Source organism: Asparagus officinalis, chromosome 7, assembly GCF_001876935.1.
Source record: "Asparagus officinalis chromosome 7, Aspof.V1, whole genome shotgun sequence".
Lineage (NCBI taxonomy): Eukaryota > Viridiplantae > Streptophyta > Magnoliopsida > Asparagales > Asparagaceae > Asparagus > Asparagus officinalis.
This window is the reverse complement of record NC_033800.1, coordinates 49835559-49858062: the sequence shown is the minus strand read 5'-3', so window position 1 is coordinate 49858062 and position 22504 is coordinate 49835559. Positions and strand designations below refer to the sequence as shown.

Below are 22504 nucleotides of genomic sequence, written 5' to 3'. Positions count from 1 at the left end.
ATATTATTAAAAAGTCTAAGATACTCATGACAAATTATAGATAAGGTGGAGAGAGTGAGTAATTATTGTTGTTCATTTTAGATGGTCTTTTCCCTATCGAACCCATAGTAGATGGTCTTGTTCTTTTTTTTTTGTCAATGAAAAATATTTTTATTCATTACCAAATATATGAAAATGAATTACATCTCGTGTTTTTCTACAGAGTCTGACATAGCCCAGACAACTCAAGACAATCTCTGAGTGTATTCCCTTACATGAATTGGGATTTTCTCATTTAGTAACAAATGGTGGTCTTGTTCATTTTGCTATTAAACCACACTTATATACCTGTCTAATTGTTTTTCATTAAATCAGGACAGATAAAAACATGTCAAAGGCAATGAAGGCTGTTGCTGTCCTCGGTGGTGGTAAAGGTGTAGAGGGCACAGTGTTCTTCAGTCAATAAGGCGATGGTAGATACCATATAACCTCAAAGATATATATCATCTCGTTGTTGGGTTCGATTAATCCAACGAACCCATGTGGCCCAACCTACTCGATTTTGGATTTGATTTAAAGTTGCCATGGATTCAAGTTAGGATCAGGATGCTAACCACATGGCCTGGTTAGATAAGTTTCATGTTTATCAAGTTGGGTGGTTATCTTGAATATCTAAAGGATAGGATCAACTGGAGTGTAATCCCACGGTTGTGATTAAACCATGATGGGTAGGGTTAATCACAAATATCTATATAAAGGGTGGGAGTCCCTCCTCTCAACCGTACGCAGTAAAGAGACCTAATTCCCATCATTGGCTACGGGAGGAGAGAGGAGAAGACTTCCATTGTCTTTCGACGGTGAACGGTAATTTAATCTGTTATTTTCTAGTTAGATCAACGTTAAAAAAAAAGGGATTCAGCGTGTTTTCTTACGATTGATTACTTGTTTAATTCAATCTTATCTCCGAAGAACTCACGGCCACAGCAAAGTTAAATAAAAAAAAAAGGGCCATCTTTGAGTTCACAATTTTTTTTTTAATGCCGCATCAACCATGGCTGCTCCTCGCCATGCCACGCCCTCTATGCACGCGCTCTCTCTCTCTGCGGATTCGGTGCTCAGCGGTGAGCGGCGGCCAGTGGCGGGGTTGCGGCAGGTGGCGGGGTTGCGGCCGACGGCGGAGGGTCGGTTCTGTGGGAGATTGGGTGCTGGCGGCGGCTCTTGGGTTGGGTGGGTTTATGGTTAGGGTTTAATTAAGGTTATAATTAATTAATTAATTCAGACCCAACCCATTATGAAATGGGTCAGACCCATTAATTTTCAGACCCGACCCATTACAATTTTGACCATTCATTTTGTTTTGGTCACTACAGGTCCGTTTTAAGTCCGATTTCAGCCCATAAATAGTCGTTGGAAAGATCATTTTGTGTACTTTTCAACTATACAGTTTTTATTTTAATTTTATAAAGTTTTAATACAGAAATTTGGACAATTCATAAAGATTTTTGTATGCACATAAAGATAATTGATTTACTCTGATTATATCCTTAATTCAGGTGGGGGTAAATATTTGGGTTCATGATAAAACGGACTACAGTATTAGATCAACCTATGGGGTTAAGGAAGATCAGTAAAACAGTCACTTAGAAATTATGGTAGAGTAGGTTAGTGTCTTGCCCAAAGGTGACCAACCTATAATACCCTAATTTTCTAAGGTTGAGTTTACTCTCATTTGGACTGGAAGGTTGCACTTATCTGTGGGTGGACTACTAGTCTTGCCCAAAGGTGTCTGGGAAATCCTCTACATGATAAGTGGTGCAGGATAGTTGAAACATGTCAGTGAGAGGAGAATAACCCTATTGCCCAAAGGTTAGGAAGTGTTCAAATCAAACTGACACTGTGTAGGCTAGTTCTGTAGGTGATTATATATCACATTTGGGGGGCGAATAGCATGTCAAATCACTTGCCCAAAGGTGTGATGAGATGATGCACCCGCCTGTCCCGCAGAGTGGAAGGTTGCATACGTAAAACACTCTGACCCATCCATTCTAACCCTAAATTGGATGTGGAAATATTAAAGTTAATTAAATTAAAGGTCTCATTTGATTTATATGTCCATGGTTTAATACAGATGGACGGACAGTTTATCCAGAAGCGGAATGAGGAATCCGTTAGAGCGAGACAGTACAGTACAGTTTGTAGGGATTTAGTTCATGTTTGTTGTGAAACAAATTTAGTTGATGTTCCTTCAAATTCTTGGTGGATTGATTCTGGTGCCTCTGTGCACATTTCAACTTCATCACATGGAATAATCCACAGTCGGAAGGCAAGGGCAAATGAGCAGCTATTTTTGGGAAACTCACAGCCTATGAAGGTGGAGCTCGTTGGGACTTTCAGTCTGCGCTTGGATTCTGGAGTTTCCTTAGTTTTATCAGACACTTTCTACGTACCTTCTATGAGAAGGAATCTTATTTCAGTTTCTAGACTTTCTGGATCTGGTTATAGCTTTGTTTTCGAGAATAATTCTGTCTCTATCAGAAATGGTTTGGATGTCATCGGACATGGTTTCTTGATTGACGGTCTTTATAGATTAAATCTGGATGCATCTTTTCCTTCCCCTCTATGTATGTCTGTGAATTCATCTTCTTCTGGTACAAAGCGTCCTAGGCTTAATAGCAATTCTTCCATACTTTGGCACCGGAGATTAGGACATGTTTCAAGAAAGCGATTGGAATCCTTAGTAAAGTTTGGTGTTCTTGAACAGATAGATTTCTCTGATTTTGGTACATGTGTTGACTGTATCAAGGGAAAGATGGCTAAATTGAGAAAATTTGAAGCCTCCAGGAGTGAAGGTCTCCTTGACCTCATTCATACAGATATTTGTGGACCTTTTCCCTCTCCCTCTTATGATGGTCAGCAATACTTCATCTCCTTCATAGATGATTTTTTGCACTATGCCTATATTTTTCTTCTCCACCACAATAAATAAGGCACTGAATGTTTTTAAGATCTTTCAAGCTGAAGTTGAAAAACACTTAAAAAGAAAGATTAAATCTGTGTGTTCTGATCGAGGTGGGGAATTCTATGGTAAAAGCGATCAGGACGGCACAAATCATGGTCCTTTCATTGAGTACTTAAGGTCACAAGGCATTGTTCCTCAGTACACTCTCCCAGGTTCTCCACAGCAAAATGGAGTAGCTGAAAGAAGAAATCGTACTTATCAAGATGCCGTTCGCAGCATGATGAGTCATTCAGATTTGCCTGAAAGTTTTTGGGGTGAGGCATTGAAGACAGCTGTATATCTCATCAATCGTCTTCCTTGTAAGGCGGTAGCAGAGACCCCGTTCAAGCTTTGGACTGGCAGGGATCCTAGTCTTGGTCATCTACGTGTTTGGGGATGTCCAGCAGAGGCACGACCTTATAATCCAGACATTAAGAAATTAGAAGCCCGAACAGTGTCGTGTCGTTTTATCGGCTACAGGTTCTATTGTTCTTCTCGGTCTACCCAGTTCTTCGAGACACAGCATGTTGAGTTTCTGGAAGACCCTAATGCTTCTTCAGAACATCGTGGTCTGAGTTTTGAGGAAGTTTTAGAAGATGAGCAGTCGCTTCCGCTATTAGATGTCATCTCTAGATTTCCTACTCTTCCAGATAGCATTCCACCTCCTCCTCCAGTTCAAGAAACCTTTGCACCTGTGGAAGAGCCACAACCTATTAGAAGATCCTCTAGAGTCAGAAGATCTGCCATACCTGATGACTATGAGGTCTATCTTCAAGAAAGTGGATGCATTGATCCAGAATCCGATGATCCCTCATCATACTCAGAAGTTAGAGACAACATTCATGCATCAGATTGGCTGAAGGCTATGGAAGAAGAGCTTCAGTCAATGGAAAAGAACTCTGTTTGGGAGTTGGTACCTTTGCCGAACAAAGCTAGAGCGATGGAATGCAAATGGGTCTTCAAGACCAAAAGGGATTCTGAAGGAAACATTGAGAGATTCAAGGCCAGGCTAGTGGCCAAGGGTTTCAAGCAGAGAGAAGGGATTGACTACGTCGACACTTTTTCTCCAGTATCTAAGAAAGATTCTCTCAGGATAGTTCTTGCTCTCGTCGCCCATTTTGACCTTGAGCTCCATCAGATGGATGTCAAGACGGCATTCTTGAATGGAGATCTGAATGAGGAAATATTTATGGTGCAGCCTGAAGGGTTTGCAGTTAAGGGAGATCTGGTCTGCAGATTGAAGAAGTCAATATATGGTCTCAAGCAGGCTTCCAGACAGTGGTACTTAAAATTTCATCAAGTGATAACATCAAATGGCTTTCGAGAGAATCCTGTCGATCGCTGCATATACCTTAAAATCAGTGGGAGCCGATTTGTCATTCTAGTATTATATGTAGATGATATATTGCTTGCCAGCAGTGATATTCATCTCCTACATGAGACTAAAGATTTTCTTTCGAGGCATTTTGATATGAAAGACCTCGGAGATGCTCATTATGTTTTAGGCATCAAGATCTATAGAGATCGAACTAAAGGCTTGTTGGGCTTATCTCAAAGGGCTTATATTGAGAAAGTCCTTCAACGATATGGCATGAAGTTTTGTGCACCAGGTGAAGCCCCAGTTGTCAAAGGAGACATGTTCAACAAATCTCAATGCCCACGAAATGAAGTTGAGCGTAGGCTCGTGAACTCTGAGGAGTATGTCTCTGCAGTTGGCAGTCTAATGTATGCGGTGTCATGCATCAGGCCAGACATCAGTTATATCGTGGGAATATTAGGCAGGTTTCAACAAAATCCTGGTGTAGCTCATTGGAAAGCTGTAAAGAAGGTTTTGCGGTATTTGCAGAGGACCAAGGATTTCATGTTGGTCTACAGAAGGTCTGAAAATCTAGAAGTCGTTGGTTATTCAGATTCAGATTTTGCCGGATGTGCGGATAGCAGGAAATCAACATCAGGTTATATATTTCTGCTCGCTGGAGGAGCAGTTTCCTGGAAAAGTGCCAAGCAGTCCTTAGTGACGACATCCACCATGGAGGCAGAGTATGTTGCTGTTTTTGAAGCAACATTGCATGCCTCTTGGCTCAAGAATTTCATCAGTGAACTAAAGGTGGTGGATTCCATTCAGAGACCAGTAAAGTTGTATTGTGACAATCAGGCAGTTGTACAGTTTGTAAAGAACAAGAATTTTTCTAGCAGGAATAAGCACATCGGTGTGAAGTACTTGTTAGTCCTTGATAAGGTCGAACAAGGATTGATTGAGGTTCCTCATCTGCCGACTCAGTTGATGATTGCTGATCCTTTGACCAAGGGAATTTCTCCAGGGCTCTTCAAGGAACATGTATCCAGTATGGGTGTTTTAGAGTCTTTCGATTCTATATGATCAGTGAGATTCAGTTGTCGTAGTAGTTTTGTTTTGTTTTCAAGTACTATATTCTGGATTGCTTTGAGCTCATAAAGAAACTATTGTGCTAATTTTTTATATATATTAGCAGTTTGATATTTTCAAGCATTGTGTTATTGATCATTGTTGCTTGATATATATTTTAAAGTAAAGAAAACTAAAGTTTAAAGTAAAGAGTTTCAAGTTAATCGTAAAGAAACTCGAATTAAAGACAATGGTCCATAGAGTCATAAAGGTTAAAGTAAAGAGACTCTTAAATTTGTGCAGAAGCTGAATATGATTGGGCATCATATTTGAGGCTTTCGTTCTGGACTAAAGGTGATGGTTTTCACATGGCGGATGCCGGTAAAAGTTTCAGAACGGCATACACGTTTGTGTATGTTGCAGAGGACACTTAAGGGCGTACATCGGATTTGACCATAAGGGATGTACGGCTCTATTACACTCCACTAAAACCACCATAAGGAAAATGTCTTTAGAACATTAGTGGTACTAGCGGTTGGACCGTGGAGTGACCTTGTGCCATATTAGAGCATATAGTGTTTTCACGATCAACCATTAGTGGTACTTTTGTTTCAAGGAAAAGGTTTCGGAAACTATCCTAATTAGAATCATGGCAACAAGTTGTTTTCTAAAATAAATGGGTGCGCACCCGACTTTAAAAGTTTTTGAAAATTTAAATGTTTTTGAAAATTAAAATGAGGTATGTTGTGCCAAGTGGGAGATTGTTGGGTTCGATTAATCCAACGAACCCATGTGGCCCAACCTACTCGATTTTGGATTTGATTTAAAGTTGCCATGGATTCAAGTTAGGATCAGGATGCTAACCACATGGCCTGGTTAGATAAGTTTCATGTTTATCAAGTTGGGTGGTTATCTTGAATATCTAAAGGATAGGATCAACTGGAGTGTAATCCCACGGTTGTGATTAAACCATGATGTGTAGGGTTAATCACAAATATCTATATAAAGGGTGGGAGTCCCTCCTCTCAACCGTACGCAGTAAAGAGACCTAATTCCCATCATTGGCTACGGGAGGAGAGAGGAGAAGACTTCCATTGTTTCGACGGTGAACGGTAATTTAATCTGTTATTTTCTAGTTCAATTTTCATGCCTAGATCATCAAATTATCCAACACTCGTTACATTTGTTTTCTCAGTTTCTTATTTGCTTCTCTGATTCTTATTGCTTTAGGCCCTACTACTATTAACGGACGCGTCTCTGGGCTCACTCCAGGGCACCATGGGTTTCATGTTCATGCACTTAGTGATACCACTAACGGGTGCAACTCAACCGGTTTGAGTCTTCTTGTTTTTCCCCCTTTTTCTTTCAATTTTATTTATACTCTTCAGTTATTTGTCAGTATGGTGCTCTTTCATTCAGGTCCTCATTTTAATCCTACTGAAAAAGAACATGGAGCACCTGAAGATGAGGTGAGGCATGTTGGCGATCTTGGAAATTTGAATGCAGGGAAGGAAGGTAATGTCTCAAGCGATATGTGCTCCCCAAATTTCAGTTAGTTACAGCAAGTAAATTATTGAAATTGTTATACTGACCGCATGTTGTAGCCTACTTGGCATTTACCATATTTTATAATTAGGGATAGATATCGATCCACTATTGTGCTACAGGGGTTAAGTCAGTTCTCATCCTTAAAATTTTTATTAGCACTTCGACATCCTTGTTCTAAGATAGAGTTATCCACTTTTAATCTGTGCTCGTCGCATGGGTGCATGATTTCAGTGTGCTACGGAAAGACCCTCTATTCTCTTACTGGTGTTGCGCATACATGCCTTATAGTACAGGTATATATAAAGAAGAGGTTAATTGCACATAGACCCTCTCAGGGGCGTAGCCAGAGCTTGCTTGCTGCCCAGGGCAAGAAACTCCGCCTATCCCACGACCTCTCCCTCCTCCCCTCGCCTCCCCTCCTCTCCCACCACTTCACCTCCCTTTGCCGCAGATCCAACCTCCTCTTCCAGGACCTCCATCTCAACAATCCTCAGCCCTCCTCCCTCTCACGCGCCTCCCTCCTCTCCCTCACGACATACTCGTAGACCACGTTTATTTTTTGCCCAGGGCAAAAAATAATCCTGGCCATGCCACTGGACCCTCTATAGTATTGTTGGTTGAATGTACAACCCCTGTAGTTCTATTTTGGCAGATAGACCCCTGGGTGTCAGATACTCACTAATTTCATGCAGGGTAATATCTGTTTAAATTCCACCAAAGAGTTCAGCTAACGGGGTTATCTTCAAAAATGAAACCACATGGGCAGTAAGTTAAAACTAGCAATACTACAGGAGTCCATGTCCAATTAACCTATACAGAGAACACAAGTCTATTTGTACATTGTGGGGTCTAAGTTGTTGTCAAAAAGTTATCGAATATAAGTGAGTGACCTTGGATCTGCAATTAATCCTTTTAAGCTAACATGATGCGAACTGGATCTTGGTAAAATGCTTATCATGATCTGAGAGAAAATTAAGTTGTCTATCTTGTATGCTGCAAAGAACAAAAACTTCGATTAATAAAAGTGATTATTGGTTCTTTCGCTGTTTCAGGAAATGTTGAGTTTAATATTGTCGACAAGCAGGTCAGCTATGTTATTTTGCTGTTTCCTTGCGTTCCTTCTAATTTCTTCATATTCTATATGAGGTTTGTTAACCTTTTCATATTTATATGAAGGATTCACATGTTTATCTTTGCAGATTAAGCTGTCAGGACCGCACTCGGTCATTGGAAGGGCTATTGTTGTGCATGCTGATTCTGATGATCTTGGAAGGGGTAAATTAACACTATTGATTACTTCGCATTAATCATTAATTATTGCTATATATTGAGTAAGTTATGTCCGAAGCTGGTAAGGGTTGACATTTAGAAGTGGTCATGCTTATAACAAGGTCTGGTTGCGGATAAACGTCCTGTACTGTCACCTAACTGCAGATAGACCCCCTTTAGCTCTATTGGTGCTGATATACTTCCTGTACTATTCGCCAAAGTGAGGACAGACCCCTGAGCGTATTTCCCCCCCCATTTTAAAGGTCAAAAGAAGTTTTACTCAGGGGGGTATATCTACAACTGGGCTATATAGTACAAGGGGCCTATCTTCAATTAACCCTAATATTAATGATGGTGAAAATGTTCAATTATCTCCCTTTTTACGGAAGTGCGAGGCCCTTATTTAATTAAAATTCAGGCATTAATGTCCAAGGGATTATTCCCTACCCTATCTAGATCATTTGTGCTAGATGCATTCACAATAGAAAACATGGGGAAGTTGGCACAAGTTCTCAAGTGTGACGGTCGTGAATTCAAGGCTTGCGAATTTTGAAACATTAAAACAATCTAATGGAATTGCATCAGAAATAGTTATTCTCCTGTTATCTGGTGTAGTCTAACAAAGATGATTTTATATGTTTACAGGTCGACTTGAGCTGAGCAAAGAAACAGGAAATGCAGGAGAAAGAATTGCATGTGGTGAGATTTTCTAATATACGTATTGAGTTTGTAACCTTCATGTTGAATTTTCTCGTGTCTCTTCTACCTTGCATTTACTTTGAACTTCCTGATGTATAATTAAGCATTCGCCTATATGTAAATGTTGCTCACTTCTGTTCCGTACGTTTTCTCCTCATTTCCAGGCATCGTAGGGCTCCAGGGTTGAATGGTGTCGATTCTGGATTTTACCAGAGCATCTGTGTGTTAATCTGCGTAGCGTATGTTTCTGTGTATGTTACTAATATGTTTCTGTGTATGTTACTAATATATGTTTCTGTGTATGTTACTAGTATGTCAGATGTCTAGGCTCAACTTATCAGTTTGCGTGTATGTTGGTATCAGTGACTTGTACTAGTTACTTGCATGCTATATGCTCCCTCTTTTCCTCAATTTCTATTCACAGCTGCTATTCTGATTGTAATCAAAATGCAAATAATCCGATCTCCTAGCGAAAGTAGATTTTTGTATGATCTAGTGGATCATCATGGGAGCATGGAGTATACAATACAAAGTATATCAAATGCAAGGGATGCAATAAACTTTAGATGAGCACAATTTTGAGGACACCTGATGTGAATGGAAACAGATAAAACTCCACCTCGAAGCTCTGATCAAATGCATTTTTTTTCATATAACAATTGTATATTTCACTGCAACCAATATTAGAGCTAGGAGTCTGAATAACAACGTCAATTATAAAATAATTAATGGAAATAATACTAATATTATAGCCACGGAGGTATATTTACCTGCTAGGAGAGTCCACAGCACTGATTCCTGGAGGCCTCATTACTCTCCTAATATTCAACTTCCATGATATGCACGTAAATTCGCTAATGTAACAAAAAAACAGAATCTTCAAACAAAATAGATTATTTGCAGTTAATTTACCCCATTTCAATACCCTTATATCTGCGATCACCTGTTAACGTTGGAAAACATAGAGGTATCAGTAGAAAAAAATCCCATATGTGCTGAGCTTTTAGTTCCCTGCCTGGAAAAATGAGACATTCTTCATTTCTCTCATCAATCTCCACAGAATAAGCACGAGAAGAAATCACAGATAAGTTCCTCTACTAATTTTGAAGATAACATGTTCAGATCTCAAAAAGTATCATGGGTATCAACAGTCAATTCACCTGCAACTTTAATATGATCAGATGATGTCAGATTCAGATTCCAAAAAAAAAAATTTTTTTTTAACTTTCCAACTTTTTAATTCCTCTACATGACTTTGAATCTTACTTTCAGAAGAGATGGGGAACTGTTAAAACTTTCCCGATATGTTAGCCACATAACGGAATAATATCACGGATTAACGAAAAGAAAGAAAAAACACCTAAAAACATAGGGGTTTAATGAGTTTCAGTAATTAATATGACAAAACCAAATTCGAATGTGTTGCTTCCCGGAACCCCCCCCCCCTCCCCCCCCCCCCCAAATAGGCCGGGTTCAATTCTACGACCGGGTGCTATTTACTCTTCATGAATCAGGCTTCAGAAACAGCACAAACACTGAGCATACTCTTCAGACCACTCTTGCATTGATTGTGCCGAGAATGTTTTTAATTTCTCGACCTTCTCTTGAGGGTAAATGTAGACCTTCCATTTTTTATTATTTTTTCCAATAGAGCCCTGTAGATAAAAGTAAAACCGCATTATATTATATCATAATAAAATTAAAACATAGTTCATGTGGTGGGCAATTCATATAGGAACATAGCGCTACATTGAACAAAATTTGAAAGTTGTTATCAGTATTTAAATACTTATGTATCAGATTGATTTCTCTACTGACATGATGCAGCTCGTGCTTGTTGGTTTAGACTAATTTTAGGTTTATTTGCATATGATGGATAATATGCAAGACTATCTACTCGAAGGCCTTGATTTTTGTGAATGCTAGCTCATGATCAAATTGCTTCCTAACTTCTATTTAAGATCCATCTCACTCTTTAATCAAGGTCAATGAGCTGGTTAGATACTTTTAGTATTTAGATCCAGTTGATATTATGAGATATTGTGAGATGTGATATGATTTTATCTCACATCTATTTTGTAATATCTTCTGGTCTCTATTTAAGAGAGGTTAGGGTTAGCTGAATTCTCTGCATGGTATCAGTACCTTCTTGATTCTAGATAGACCTCTTTGTTCTTCCTCGACCTTGGGGTCGCCGAGAGGGTTTTCACCACCTCCATGCTTCCCCATGGTAGCTTCGACATCTTTAGTTCCGACAACTACTTCGTGATCAACAATTCCTAAATCCTCATAAAAAACCCTTTTTTTAAAATCTATATTCCCCAGAGTACTGTTCATCACGTGAACACTAGCCTCTGTTCATTACGTGAACAGAAGTTAAATTCCTGTTTACCATGTAAATAGTAGCAAGTTATTGTTTATCTGTGCCTCATTGGCCTCATTGCCGATTGACTCTGATGATCGTCACTGCTTCTTCTATGACTTTGTCTCCAGTTAAAGTCATCTTTCTAATGGAAGAACGCTAAAATCAAGATCGAGCGACTAAGCGACCGATTGATCAATCAAGGGTTTTTCTTTGTTTTATTGGCGTACCCACCTAGGGTGTTTCTATTGACCTATCCGCTTAGGGTGTTTCTACTGGTGTACCTGTCTAGGGTTCTTTTGGCAGTAACTACACAAGTCATTCTATTTTCATTTGTTAGTTGGACATTTGTAGTATATATATGTTCCAGTTTAGGGGGAGGGGGTGTTACACATTATTAGTATTTAGATCTATCGGATATTATGAGATATTGTGAGACCTATCATATATTATGAGATATTGTGAGATGTGATTAGATATGATTTTATCTTATATCTATTTTGTAATACCCTCATAATCTTTATTTAAGAGAGGTTAGGGTTATATGAATACAAACTTTACCTTTTCTATTTCTTTACAGAGCTTAAATCGAATTTCCTCTGTTATGTCCACCCCATTATTTTATAAAATGAAAAAAGTTGCCTCAGTAACCTACAATATTCTGATTTAAGATTCAGGATGCAGTTACAAATACTATACCTGTCGGCTGTCAATGATGCAGTTTGCACTTGCAGGTTTCAGAAATACAAAATTTGAAAAGCTAGTAGCTTCCATGGCATCGTGTGGCAGCAATCAATTACAAAGGCTTGATTCAAGGTAATGTTTGATTTGGATTTTCAATTTTAGAGCTTTTGAAAGCCTGTCAAGTGAACACAATTAATTGAAGTGATGCATATACTAAGTGAAAAATTCTTCAAGGTACTTACGACCATGCATAATCTCCAAGCATAAGTTCCTTATAGCCATTAAATTTCAATAAGTCCACTGACCTCCCAAGTGCACTTCCCTGTTCATGAACCTAAATTCAACCCCAAAAATATCAATAATCATTTGATCATTTATCAATAAATTTGATATTTACTCGAAACCATACCATTACCTTGACGCAGCTACGAGCAACAATTGGGTGAATCAAGCACGATTTCTGATTGACACTTCCAGAACCCCCAGCTTGCTGGTACTTCCACTAGATGCTCAGTTCAAGAACTTCTCCGCTAATGGTTTCTGAATTGCACCAAAATTGGCCAAATGAGGAGACATAGAGCTCACTGGAATTGTTGAAAATGACACAAAAGAGCTTAAGTACTTGATTTGTTTTCTTCATGAAATGTCGTAAACCTTTCTGATTTTTTTCATGGATGATTTTAGATATAGTTCTACACAGTAATTTTAACTTTACTAGAGAGCATACCTAGGACTTTGTGCTTCTGATAAATGATATAATTAAAAGTTTAGATCTTGATTGCATGTCAGATGATTAGATCTAAGAATTTTTTAGTTCTAGAAGCCTGATCTGTTGGTCTACAATATGCAACTCCCATGTTCAAACTATGGGGTTAGCAGATAACTTCAAAACTTCAGATGCAGTAGTTTGTTCGTTTCTATAAAGGGTTTGTTTTCTGTAAACTGTGAACCAAATCAGAAGTCAGAAAACTAAGTTATATGTAATTATTACAGTCTCAAGAAAAACCTAAAGGAATAACAATAAATAAATAAAAGGTGATCATTTGGAGTAACCTTTGAGCCTTGACATTTTTTTTTAATTTTTTGTCCCTGGGGTGTAAGGTTTTTTATGGAATCGCCAAGGAAGAGGTAATGAGGCTTGATCAAAGCATCAGGTGGTATCGGGAAGTGGGTTTGTGGTAGCAAACCAAATGGTCACCATTGTATTTGAGAGATTACCCTGGATACTATTTTATAGAATCCCAATTTACTATCTAACAATGTACCTGAGGGGGAAATGCATGTACATAAGACTGAATGAATTTTCTTCGTTTGATATCATGGAATTATTGTGCATACGTACTTTCCTCGTAAATCAATTATGTTATGATGAATTTTGAGATGGTTGTTTGAAGGCAGATGGTATTCGTGGACATTCATCACATAAAAAATCATGGTTCAATGTATGTAATTAACAAAATGTTCAAATTACGATTCACTGTACCATAGGGGGAAATATATGCAAATAAGAGTGTGAATGAATTGTCTTCATTTGAAGTCATGAAGACATTATGCATAAATACTTTACTTGCAAATAGATTGTGTTACAATGAATGTTGACATGGTCATTTGAATGGAGATTGTATTCATGAAAATTTTCGCACAACGAATTACGGTTCAATGTATATAATTAAGAAAAATGTACAATATGATTCAATGTCTAGGGGCGGAAGGCATGTACATAAAGTGTGAATGGATTGTCTTCATTTGATGTCATGAACATATATTATGTGTCACGCCCCAGACCTGGGGGCCCATTGGCGCGGTGTGCAAGCCGTGTGACCCACTGAGTGTAACGCGTTGTTTGGCTCAATCCACTGCCAATATCGACTAGCCAATGTTACACTTGAGTCTTGGGCTTACCTATTTAAGCCACACGATTTCACTGTAAATTCCCGATGTTGGCCTAAAGTTGGGGTCTCACATTATGCATAAGAACTTGCCAATGGCAAATAGATCGTGTTATGATGAATGATGATGTGGTTGTCTGAATGGAGACTGTATTCATGAAAATTTGTCACACAACAAATTATGGTTCAGTGTGTGTAACTAACGGACATGTTTTAACATTGCAATTAATATCTCTCATTTTTAAGTTATGTTCACGTGTGAATACAACAAAATGAATTCATTTACTCAAAAGTAGGCTACAATAAATAGATCGCTCTCTAATTTCACTCACCCAATCTGCAAATATGTCTAGAGAAGATATGCATCGTACATCTTACTAAAATCAACATTATCATTGAGATCAGACTCTAGAAAACCCTTAACGTTGAAATAAATTTTAAGGAAAACAATACAAGAAAACTATAGCAACCCAGGTCAATTACCTACTAGGAGCCTCGACAAGACTGATTCCTGGCAACTTCATCAATCTTCTATCTCGAATCATACTTCTGATATCTTCAGCACAATTCCACATTCCATGATATGCATATAAGTTTGACAATGCAACATAATAACCACTATTCTCAGACTCTAAAGAAAATAGTTTCTCTGCAATCAATTTACCCATATCAATATCACCCTTATCCCTACAAGCACTCAACAAAGCTCCCCAAACTTCTGACTCTGCTTTGCTTCCCATCTCCTTGACAAACTCATAAGCCTCATGAATCCTTCCAGCTTTGCCAAGCATATCAACCATCAATACACGATGCTCAATTGTCCCCTCGAGGTCAAACTCCTCTACCATTAGCTTATAATGTTTCCATCCCTCGTCAATTAGTCCACAATGGCTACAAGCTGATAAAATAGCAATGAAAGTGCTTTTTGTAGCTTTAATACCAAGATCAGACATCTTGCTGAAATGTTCTATGGCTTTTTGACCTTGCCCATGAAACCCATATGCTGATATCATAGAATTCCAAGATGCAGTTGTTTTTTCTGCAGAACTTTCAAATACCCTTTCTGAAAATTCAAGTCTACCGCATTTGCTATACATATCCACAAGAGCTGATGCAATAAATATGTTATCACAAAATCCAAAACGAACAATGTAACCATGGATTTCTCTACCAAATCTAAGATTTCCTAGATGAGTACAAGCACACAGAAGACCAACAAGGGAGATTTCATTTGGTTGAATACTCGTCATTTTCATTTGGTGAAAATATTCTATTGCCTTCCCACCATCTTGATTTTGTGCAAATCCACATATCATGGAACTCCATGAGCATAAATTCTTATCTCCTTCAGGTTGAAACACCAATTCAGAGCTCAGGGGGTCTCCACATCTAAAATACATTGTTATGAGTGCATTTCTCACTCTAACATCTGACCCTATAGGACTCTTCAGAACAAATCCATGAAGTGACTGGCCATAGGACAAAAATTCAAGATTCCCAGAAGCCGATAGAGCACAGGACATCGTGATAGGATCAGGGTCTAAGTTTAACATTTCATACATAAACTTATAGGCTCCAAGTGCATCCCTATAATGCCCGTTCTTGACATAGCCAGATATGATTGTATTCCATGAAACAACGTCTGATGCAGGTAAAATGTTTTCTAATAGTGCCAATGAAGCTCTTAGGTCCCCACAGTATATGTACATAAGCATAAGGGCATTGACAGCCGAGATTATGTTTCCAAACCCGTACTTGAGCTCCCAACAATGAACTGGTTTCCCAAAGGTAAGATCTCGAGGACTAATGCAAGAAGGCAGGATGGCTAATAGAGTAGCAAGGGTGCATCTCTGACCGTTTTGAAGTAACTCTCTGAACATAAGCTTGGACTCTTCTGCATAAAGTTCAGAGCTTGAATACCCAGAGATCATCGTGTTCCATGTTACCAAATCTTTACTAGGCATTCTACTGAACAACAGCTCTGCTGAAACTAAATTATCACATTTCAAGTACATATCAAGTAAGGTGTTAGCTACTGGTAGACTAGACACCCAAATACCTTTTCTAATAGAAAACCCATGAATTGATTTGCCTTGATGAATTAGGTTAAGCTCACCACAAACGGGTATAATTGTTACAAGTGTAATGGCATCAGGTTGGGCTTTATATGCCGATTGCATTGAAAAGAAAAGTGTCAGACCTTCATCTATCCTTCCATTCTCTATCAAGCATTTGATCATAGAATTCCATGAAATCGTATTCTTTGTGCCAAGTCCTTTAAACACTTTATTTGCTTCTCGTACATGTTCACATGAAGAATAGAAGGAAATCAAAGAATTAGCCACCGAAGAATGTGCTATTCCTTCATACCCCAATTTGATCACCCAAGAATGCACTGACTCCCCAAAACCAGAGAGCTCTTCCAAACAAGAACATGCAGATATCACAGAAGATAGACTCATTTGGTCTGGCCGAACATCTGAGCAACACATTTCTCGATAAAAGAAGGCTGATTTCACCGGAAGATCGTTATAAAGGCATCCATTGGTGATCGAATTCCAGGAAGTGGCATCTTTAACTTCCATTTCCCCAAACACAAATTCTGATCTCCTCAATTCCCCACATTTTGCATACATATCAATCAAAGCATTGCAAAGGTACACATTCCCCTGAAGCCCTCTTTTTACAACAAAACCATGCAGCATTAAACCATGTTTCAAGTTTCGGACACGGGTCAAACCCGAAATCATAATGACAAGAGTAGTTGAATCGAACTCCCCAAGCCCAGCAATCATTTCTTTGAAAAGGTCGATTGACAGATCAAACTGCGAGTTAAGGACGCAAGCAGTGATAATGGCATTCCAAGAGATCAAGTCACAGGAGGACACGGACTCATTGAACAGAGCCAGCGATGAATCGAGGTCACAGGCTCTCGCATAAGAGGTCAGTAAAGACGTTCGGAGGGAGATGTCGGCGAGAGCATTGGTCTTAAGGGCGAGGGAATGTGCCGAGGCAATGACAAGGAGATCAGTTGGGTTTTGTTTTAAGAGGCTGAGGGGGTGAGAGATGAAGGAAATTCTCTGAGGCATTTCGTCGAACGCGTTGTGGGGGTATTGGGAGTAGTGTAAGGCATGGAGAGAGTTAGAGACGAGGGATGAGGATTGGTTTAACACGGATCTAAGAGGGAAGGATGAGATTGGAATTGTTTTGAGGGATTTCAGCATTTACTGTTTTTTGTTTGGTTACCGTTGGCTTCTCTGTATTCAAATTTCGTGAGGCTAGGCTCCATGAGACTTCTCCGGTATCACCTGAAGGATCAACTAGAGCATGCGTACGTTGCCAGAAGGAAAGAAGGAACTCGAGTTATTGGATTTTTATTTTTAAATCTTTTTTGTACGGTGTTTAATATGTTTTTATATAAGCAAGATATATAGTTTTAGAGAAATTAAGATTACTAAATGACTCAGTGGGTATAAAGGGGTTTGGGAATTTTATGTGATCTTGCAGGGAAATGTCCGAATAGATATGGTATTGTTAGGAAATATCAGATACGCTCTGATACCCGTTGTTGGGGATTCAAGCTACCAAACGTTGGTACAACTGTTCCTTAGCTATTCGATCACCTGTCAAATATGAACCCTCTGTGAAATTTGTCCTACCGGATCTTGTGTTAAGAAATGGAAAAAAGAAATCACAACAAATCTAAAATAGCAAGAACAGAGAACACCGAGTTTTAACGAGGTTTGGCAACTTGCCTACGTCCTCGGAAGCCACACAAATAATTTCCTTTATATTAAAGAAGATTACAAAGCTTGTAAAAGAGTAGATCTCAACTTGAGATCTCTCAAGAGAAGAACCAACAGAAACTCCTTGTTGTTCTAAAAGGCGCGAGTTTTTCCAACTAAAAAAACTCCTCTCTCTTCAATAAATCGCTACAGGAACTCTGATTTAAATGAATAGGATTTTCTTCTAAAAATCTCGTGCTCAAATAATGGCCGCCACCAGAGATAATTGCTGAGAAGAAGAAAAAACGGAACAGCGACGCTATTCTCGTGCTCGTGAGTTTCCCTTAAATAGGGAAACCCTAGCCTACAGATGGGTCCAGTTGTCTCCCACAACAAGCAGGCGAGCTCCGCCTTTTGCCTCCATGTCCGCAGTAGGCGGGGCCTCTCTCCACACGTAGCGGCTCCACACCCTGCTCGAGCTCGCTGTCTTCTGTCAATCCCGCCTGCAATCGACAACTCAGATCTCGCTTGTAGAAAAGCCCGTCTACAGCTCATCAACGATCTCGCCTGTAGATCTCGCGTCGACCCAACCTCGCCTGAATCTGGGGTTCGAGCACGCTTGCCTGGAGCACTTCTCACTCGAGTTCGCCGATTGGACCTCGAGTTCGCCTGTAGCCCTCTGCGAGCTCGTCTGAGCTCATCTTCTCTGTTCGACCTCGCCGGAGGTTGCCGACGACGGGGATAAGGTATGGGTCTACACCCCTTTTTTCAACAATTCCCATTTGGAGACCAAACCGCCATCATCAAGCTCTCTCTTAACAAGTGTCTTCTCATGTGTGTCTCCGCCCTCATCTCCTACATATGAAGGCCAACTGAAGTTGCGCACAACTCCTGTTTCTGAACAGTCACTGCTTTAGTCAACATATCTGCAGGATTTTGGCTCCCCAAAATCTTCTCCAATTGTAACTTCTCATCCTCAATCATCGAGCGTATGAAGTGGTATCGTAACTCGATGTGCTTCGTTCTGACATGAAATACTAGGTTCTTGGCAAGGTGTATAGCACTCTGGTTATCACAATAAAGAACTTCATTCACCCGTTTCAGGCCCAACTCTTCCAGGCATTCGGTTAACCAAATCATCTTCTTGCTCGCCTCGGTCACTGCGACATGCTCTGCCTCAGTTGTGGACAATGTCACAATCTTCTACAAATGTGAGACCCAGCTCACTGCTGTCGACCCTAAGGTATAAACATACCTCATGGTGCTTCGCCTTGTATCATGATCACTGGCAAAATCTGCATCCATGTATCCCTGGAATACCAACTTCTTTCTCTCGAAACACAGTGGCATATTCGTAGTCCCTCTCAGATATCGCAATATTCACTTCACGGCCTCCCAATGCTGCTTCCCTGGGTTGCTTGCAAACCTGCTCACAACTCCCACTACATGAGCAATATCCGATCTCGTGTAAACTATTGCGTACATCAGACTACTAATGGCTGATGAATAAGGTACCTTCCTCATGTGCTCCTTCTCTGCATCAGTCTTAGGTGATTGCTTACCAGATAACTTGAACTGGCTTCCAAGGGGCGTGCTAACGACCTTAGCATTCTGCATGTTGAATCTATGAAGTACTTTCTTAATGTATTCAGACTGACTCAACTTAAACATCCCCTCAGCCGCATCCCAGCTGATCCGCATCCTAAGAATCTGCTTCGCAGCACCGAGATCCTTCATGGCAAACTCCTTTGCTAACTGCTTCTTCAGCTTGTTTATCTCCTGTAAACACGGTCCTGCAACTAACATGTCATCAACATACAACAATACCACGATATAGCTAGACTCGAACCTCTTAAAGTAACAGCAATGATCTGAATTGCATCTGCCATAATCATTACTTTGCATGAAGTTATCGAACTTCTTATACCACTGTCTTGGGGCCTGTTTCAATCCGTATAAGCTCTTCTTGAGCCTACACACCATCTCTTCCTTTTCTTCCTCAATAAAGCCAACATGTTGCTTCATATAGATTTCTTTATCCAAGTCGCCATGAAGAAATGTAGTCTTCACATCTAACTATTCAAGGTAGAGATTTTCAGACTAAACTAAACACCACCCTGATGGTTGTGAGCTTCACAACGGGAGAAAATATCTCCGTATAATCCACTCATTTCTGCTGTTGGAACCCCTTCATGACTAATCTGGCCTTGTATCTCTTCCTTCCATCACTCTCCTGCTTGACCCGGTAAACCCACTTATTATGTAGGACCTTCTTCTGTGCAGGTAGCTGCGCTAACTCTCATGTCTCGTTCAAGTGGAGAGAACGCATTTCTTCTTGCATTGCATGCTCCCACTGCTGAGATTTGCTCACTTGCATAGCCTCCTCATAGCATTCTGGTTCTCCGCTATATGTCAAAAGTAGGTAGTCAAGTGACGAGAGATATTTGGGATTCGGTTTGGGTACCATGGATGACCTCCTAAGCTCCTCACCCTGGGTAGTCGGTTCTACACCTGGAGTCTCCTTCGTTCTTTGGTCAGAATTGATATTGTCTCCCCCATCTGAAAGTTCTTCCAAATCCATATACTCGAATGCACCCGCATCCGTAGTGCTGCTCCCATTGCTTTGGTCCGCCTTGGCATTGTCTCTGTCATTGTACATCACTTTCTCATTGAATATGACGTCTCGGCTTCTGATGATCTTCCTGTTCTTCTCATCCCAAAGACGATAGCCGAACTCATCAATACCGTACCCAATAAATATACACTTCAGTTACTTTGCTTCCAGCTTGTCCCTGACATGATCACAGATATGGACATATGCCACATAACCAAAGACTCTCAAGTGTGAGAGATTAACTTTCTTACCACTCCAAACCTCTTCCGGAATCCCAATGTCCAATGGAACTGATGGCCCGTGATTTATCAAGTATGCTGCTGTATGCACTACGTCCGCCCAAAAAGTTTTTGGTAGACCTGCATGTAGATGCATGCTCCTCGCACGCTCTGTGTAATAATCCAAATAAAGATATATAAAAAATAATAAAATAAAATAAAATAAATAAATAAATAAAATAATAATAATCTCCCAACCATATATAAAGGGGAGGAAAGGGGAGAAATTCAGGTTAAAAGAAAAAAAAAGAGAGAAGAAGAAGAAGAAGAGGAAGAAGTTAGGGAAAGTGGAAAATCATCCCAATGTATAATCTTCTTTTAAATTTCATGATAAATCTTAGTAAATTGAATCAAAATAATGAGTGAGGAAGTTAACTAGTAATTGATATGAAGTCAAAAAATCTAGGATTTGCAAAGGATTTTATTTTGTGTTTAAGATGCATGAAACAAACTGAAAAAAAAAAGAGAAAGAAAGAGAAAATAAACTAACCCTAGATCCGGCAAGGACCTCATCGTCGGCCGCTCTTGGTCACCGGCGGTTTCCTCATCGAGAGAGAAGAGGAGGAGAGAGAGAGAGAGAGAGGAAGAAGAGAGAGAGAGAGAGAGAGAGAAGAGAATATTAAAGGAAGAGAGGGGCGGAAGAGAGAAAGAGAGGAAGAGAGATGCCTCAACCGGAAAAAAAAAGGGGAGAAAAGAGGAACGGAAAAAAAAAAGAAAGAAAGAAAGAAAAGAAACGAAGAAGAAGGGGGGGGAGGAAGATGATCAGGGAATTAATATTAAAGGAAGAAATTTTATAAAAAGACCCTTAGTTATTTTTGACTTTGCTTATAAAACCCTCTTGAGTGGAGAATATAAATTTGTGACCTAAGAATTCATTCTAAGTCCCTAAAAGCCACAAAATTTTGTAAGTAAACCCTAACAGAGAAAGCTAAAATCATATATGAATAGAATAATTACATATAGACCCTTGTCTTATCATAAATTATTAGGAAATCCATAAGCTAGTATATGAGAGTTATAAAATTTTGATAAATTGCTAAAGATAGCAATAAGCTCATATGTACTGTAGAATTTAATCATTATTGATTATATCTGAATTTATTAGACTCTAGATTATGAATTGATTTACCTATAATATATGTTTGTTCTGAATTAATAATTAGTCATATATCTTACATTATAGGATTTGGTTGATATCAAGTGGACTAATATTTTTGGATAATCGTGTTCACCAGAGGTGAGTTCATTTCTCACTAGTATTTTATAATATAAAATTGCACGAGTATTATATTTGATTTATCTTGTGATCAAAAAATAAATAATATGTTATTTTCATGTATATAAAGATTTGACCTATTTCTGTTGTGATCTATCCTATAATATGATGTTAGCCTCGTATAATATATGAAAAACAAATTTGATTTCTATATAAAATATGAAAAATGTATTTGGCTCTCGTGTAATTTTTAAATAATTATGGGCATTGTTTTATCTGAAAGTTTTTGATGAAGTATTTGGAATATATTTCAACAGTTTAACGGATTCAAAGATTTTTTGTGACTTAGTATCTGATAAAAGAAAAAAAATAAATATCCATAAACTTGGTAAAGTTGGATGAAGCTTGTAATTGGATCTTTAACTTGATAGCAAGGCTTCACTCTACTATTCCGCCAACCTCCATTTGATATGATCGTTATGGCATAATTTCATCCAACCTCCAACATATTGTTTGTCTACAACAACTACAAAACTACAAACACTAGACAAATAATATTACTTATAAATTGTTTGTAAATCATTATCAAAACAAGAAGGCCAACAGGATTTTCCATGAAGAAATAGGCTGAATTCACAACAAACCGGTATAACCGCTACTAGGGTAATGGCATCAGGCTGAAGTTCATACACTGATTGCATCTGGAAGAAAAGTGTAAAAGACCTTCATCTGTCCTTCCATTCTCTATTAAGAACTTGATCATAGAATTCCATGAAATTATATTCTTTAGACCACATCCTTTAACCACTTTCTTCGCTTCTTCTACTTGTCCACAAGATGAATAGAATGAAATAAACAGAAGAATGCATTATCCCTTC

At 39.0% G+C, this 22504-nt stretch overlaps 1 protein-coding gene and 1 pseudogene across 5 annotated transcripts; one reads left to right on the top strand and one right to left on the bottom strand.

The window, feature by feature from the left end:
- On the top strand, nt 380-9045 carry LOC109850630 (annotated as a pseudogene).
- Nucleotides 10334-17494, bottom strand: LOC109850061 (pentatricopeptide repeat-containing protein At4g19220, mitochondrial-like). 5 transcript variants are annotated; one of them, XM_020419975.1, is made up of 5 exons: nt 14277-17494; nt 12320-12488; nt 12147-12238; nt 11920-12079; nt 10503-10513 (listed from the first exon to the last, which is right to left on the bottom strand). In XM_020419975.1, exons 1-2 carry the CDS (start codon nt 17015-17017, stop codon nt 12407-12409), a joined length of 2823 nt encoding a protein of 940 aa, XP_020275564.1. In that variant the 5' UTR covers nt 17018-17494; the 3' UTR covers nt 10503-10513; nt 11920-12079; nt 12147-12238; nt 12320-12406. The 5 variants fall into 5 exon arrangements, with proteins under 5 accessions (XP_020275565.1, XP_020275564.1, XP_020275566.1 ...); XM_020419977.1 differs by having other exon boundaries at nt 12210-12238; XM_020419980.1 differs by having other exon boundaries at nt 12320-12444.